This window comes from Meles meles, chromosome 20 (assembly GCF_922984935.1).
Source record: "Meles meles chromosome 20, mMelMel3.1 paternal haplotype, whole genome shotgun sequence".
Lineage (NCBI taxonomy): Eukaryota > Metazoa > Chordata > Mammalia > Carnivora > Mustelidae > Meles > Meles meles.
In genome coordinates, this window is record NC_060085.1 from 12,692,714 (window position 1) to 12,694,758 (window position 2,045).

The 2,045-nt window shown below is 51.1% G+C and overlaps 1 protein-coding gene across 1 annotated transcript; it reads right to left on the reverse strand.

Moving 5' to 3' along the window:
* Positions 1-664: 664 nt before the first annotated feature.
* LOC123933005 (olfactory receptor 1361-like) lies at positions 665-1,612 on the reverse strand. The gene has a single exon (XM_045991845.1). It carries the CDS (start codon positions 1,610-1,612, stop codon positions 665-667), a length of 948 nt encoding a protein of 315 aa, XP_045847801.1.
* Positions 1,613-2,045: the final 433 nt, after the last annotated feature.

Sequence of the window (2,045 nt, forward strand, 5' to 3'; positions counted from 1 at the left end):
GAAGATCCAAGAGCTTCCTGTCCTCCAAAAGAGTATAAATAAGGATCTTGCCTCCTACCCAAGGCTATTGTTTCAGAAGACCATTAACTGAGAGTGACCAAAATGTAGGTGGTTCAAGGAAGCAAATATTACAAAATCAATAAACACAACAGCTCTGGCTAGAAATTGGATTACTACCACATTGGATCTGGTGCCTCACAATGGAACATACTAGAAACAAGTAGACCCGATGTCTCCGTTGGGTTTTTGAAGAAACTGTGTTGTTACAGAAACAAAGAGTTCAGCTTGCAAAATCTAACAAGTTCTGAGCCTCTGCATTTGCAACTTTGTATTAGAGCAGATAAACCTGAACGTTACCCAAGGTGGGGCTTGTAACCCGGTCTCTCGAGTTTGCCAAGCACTTCCTTTAACCACGGTGTAGTCTTCAGGCTGCAGTGGGAGCACTACAAGGGCAGGGATTTTGTTTGTTGCCTGCTGGACTTTCAGCCCGTAAAACAGTGTCTACAGATTACAGATGTTCAAGAAGTAGTTGTTGGAAGAATGAAGTAATACACAGAGAACCACAGAGAGCGATATGAAGGAAACATCTAACCTCGGGACCGTGCAAGAAAATTTCGTACGGATGGGCACTGGATTTGGGCCGTCAAACATGCCAGTGCTATGGTCACTGAAGAAAAACTGTCTTCCTATTGATGAGGGCCCCCAAGGCCCCCTTCATGTCACTGTTGCGTAGACTGTAGATGAAGGGGTTCAACATGGGAGTGACCACAGTGTACATCACCGCAGCGGCTGTGTCCTTCTGGGCCGTGTGGGAGGACGTGGGGCTGAAGTAAACCCCAATGAGTGTCCCGTAGAACAGGGACACCACAGACAGATGAGAGCCACAGGTGGAGAAAGCCTTCTGCTTGCCTCTCCTGGAGGGGATCCTCAACACCGTGGCAAAGATGCATGTGTAGGAGACCAAGATGCCCACAAAAGGAGTGATAGTGGGTAGGGCACCCATGGTGTACACCATCACATTATTGAGAAAGGTGTCAGAGCAGGCCGTCTTCAGTAGAGGGCTGAGGTCACAGAAGAAATGGGGCACCCGGTTGTGGGTGCAGAATGAGAGGCGAGTCAATAACACAGTGTGGGTCAGAGCATTGCCGAAGGCTGCAGTCCAGGATGCAGCCACCAGGAGGCCACAGAGCTGTGGTGTTACAGACCTGGCATAGTGCAGAGGGTGACAGATGGCCACATAGCGGTCATAGGCCATGGCGCTCAGCAGGAAGCTATCGATGCCAGCAAACCAGATGAAGAAGAACATCTGGGTGAGGCAGCCTGCATAAGGGATCCCTTTGTGCCCTGACACGTGGTTGGCCAGCATCTTGGGGATGGTGGTGGAGGTGAAGCAGATGTCCACAAAGGCCAAGTTAGCCAGGAAGAAGTACATGGGGGTGTGGAGTCGGGGGTCAGTGGCGATAGCCAGGATGATGAGCAGGTTCCCCAGTCCCGTGACCAGGTACATAGTCAGGAAGAGGATGAACAGCAGCTGCTGTTGCTTGGGGTTCTCTGAGAGCCCCAGGAGCAGGAACTCAGAGACAGAGGTGACATTTGCCCCTTGCATGGCCATCCTGGATCAATCAGAAAGGAAACCTGAGACTTGTCCAGGGTTCTGATCCTGGCCAACCCTTCCACTGCACTCTGACATCATCCCCTCTCCTTAGTCAGACGTTCGTGGATTCTTCCCACTCTTTCCTGCAACAGGACCCCATCCACCCACCTGTTTGCCGCATCCTTTCCATCAGTGACACACCATTCCTTCCCCACAACACACCAGCAGGATCAGTGGACAGCAGCCAAGCGTGCAGACCATTTCTCACCCTCAATCCCTACACCTGTTACACTTGGTAGTGGAGTCGTGGACCACCGATGGAGCATCTTCAGTCTGGCATTCCCCAATCTGCGGACTAGAATTCTGAGATAATGGCAAACACAGGGACCCCGCCTAACCCTGCAATTCCACCGCAGAGGAATTCTCTAGAAGGTGCGTGGTGAGACTTGTT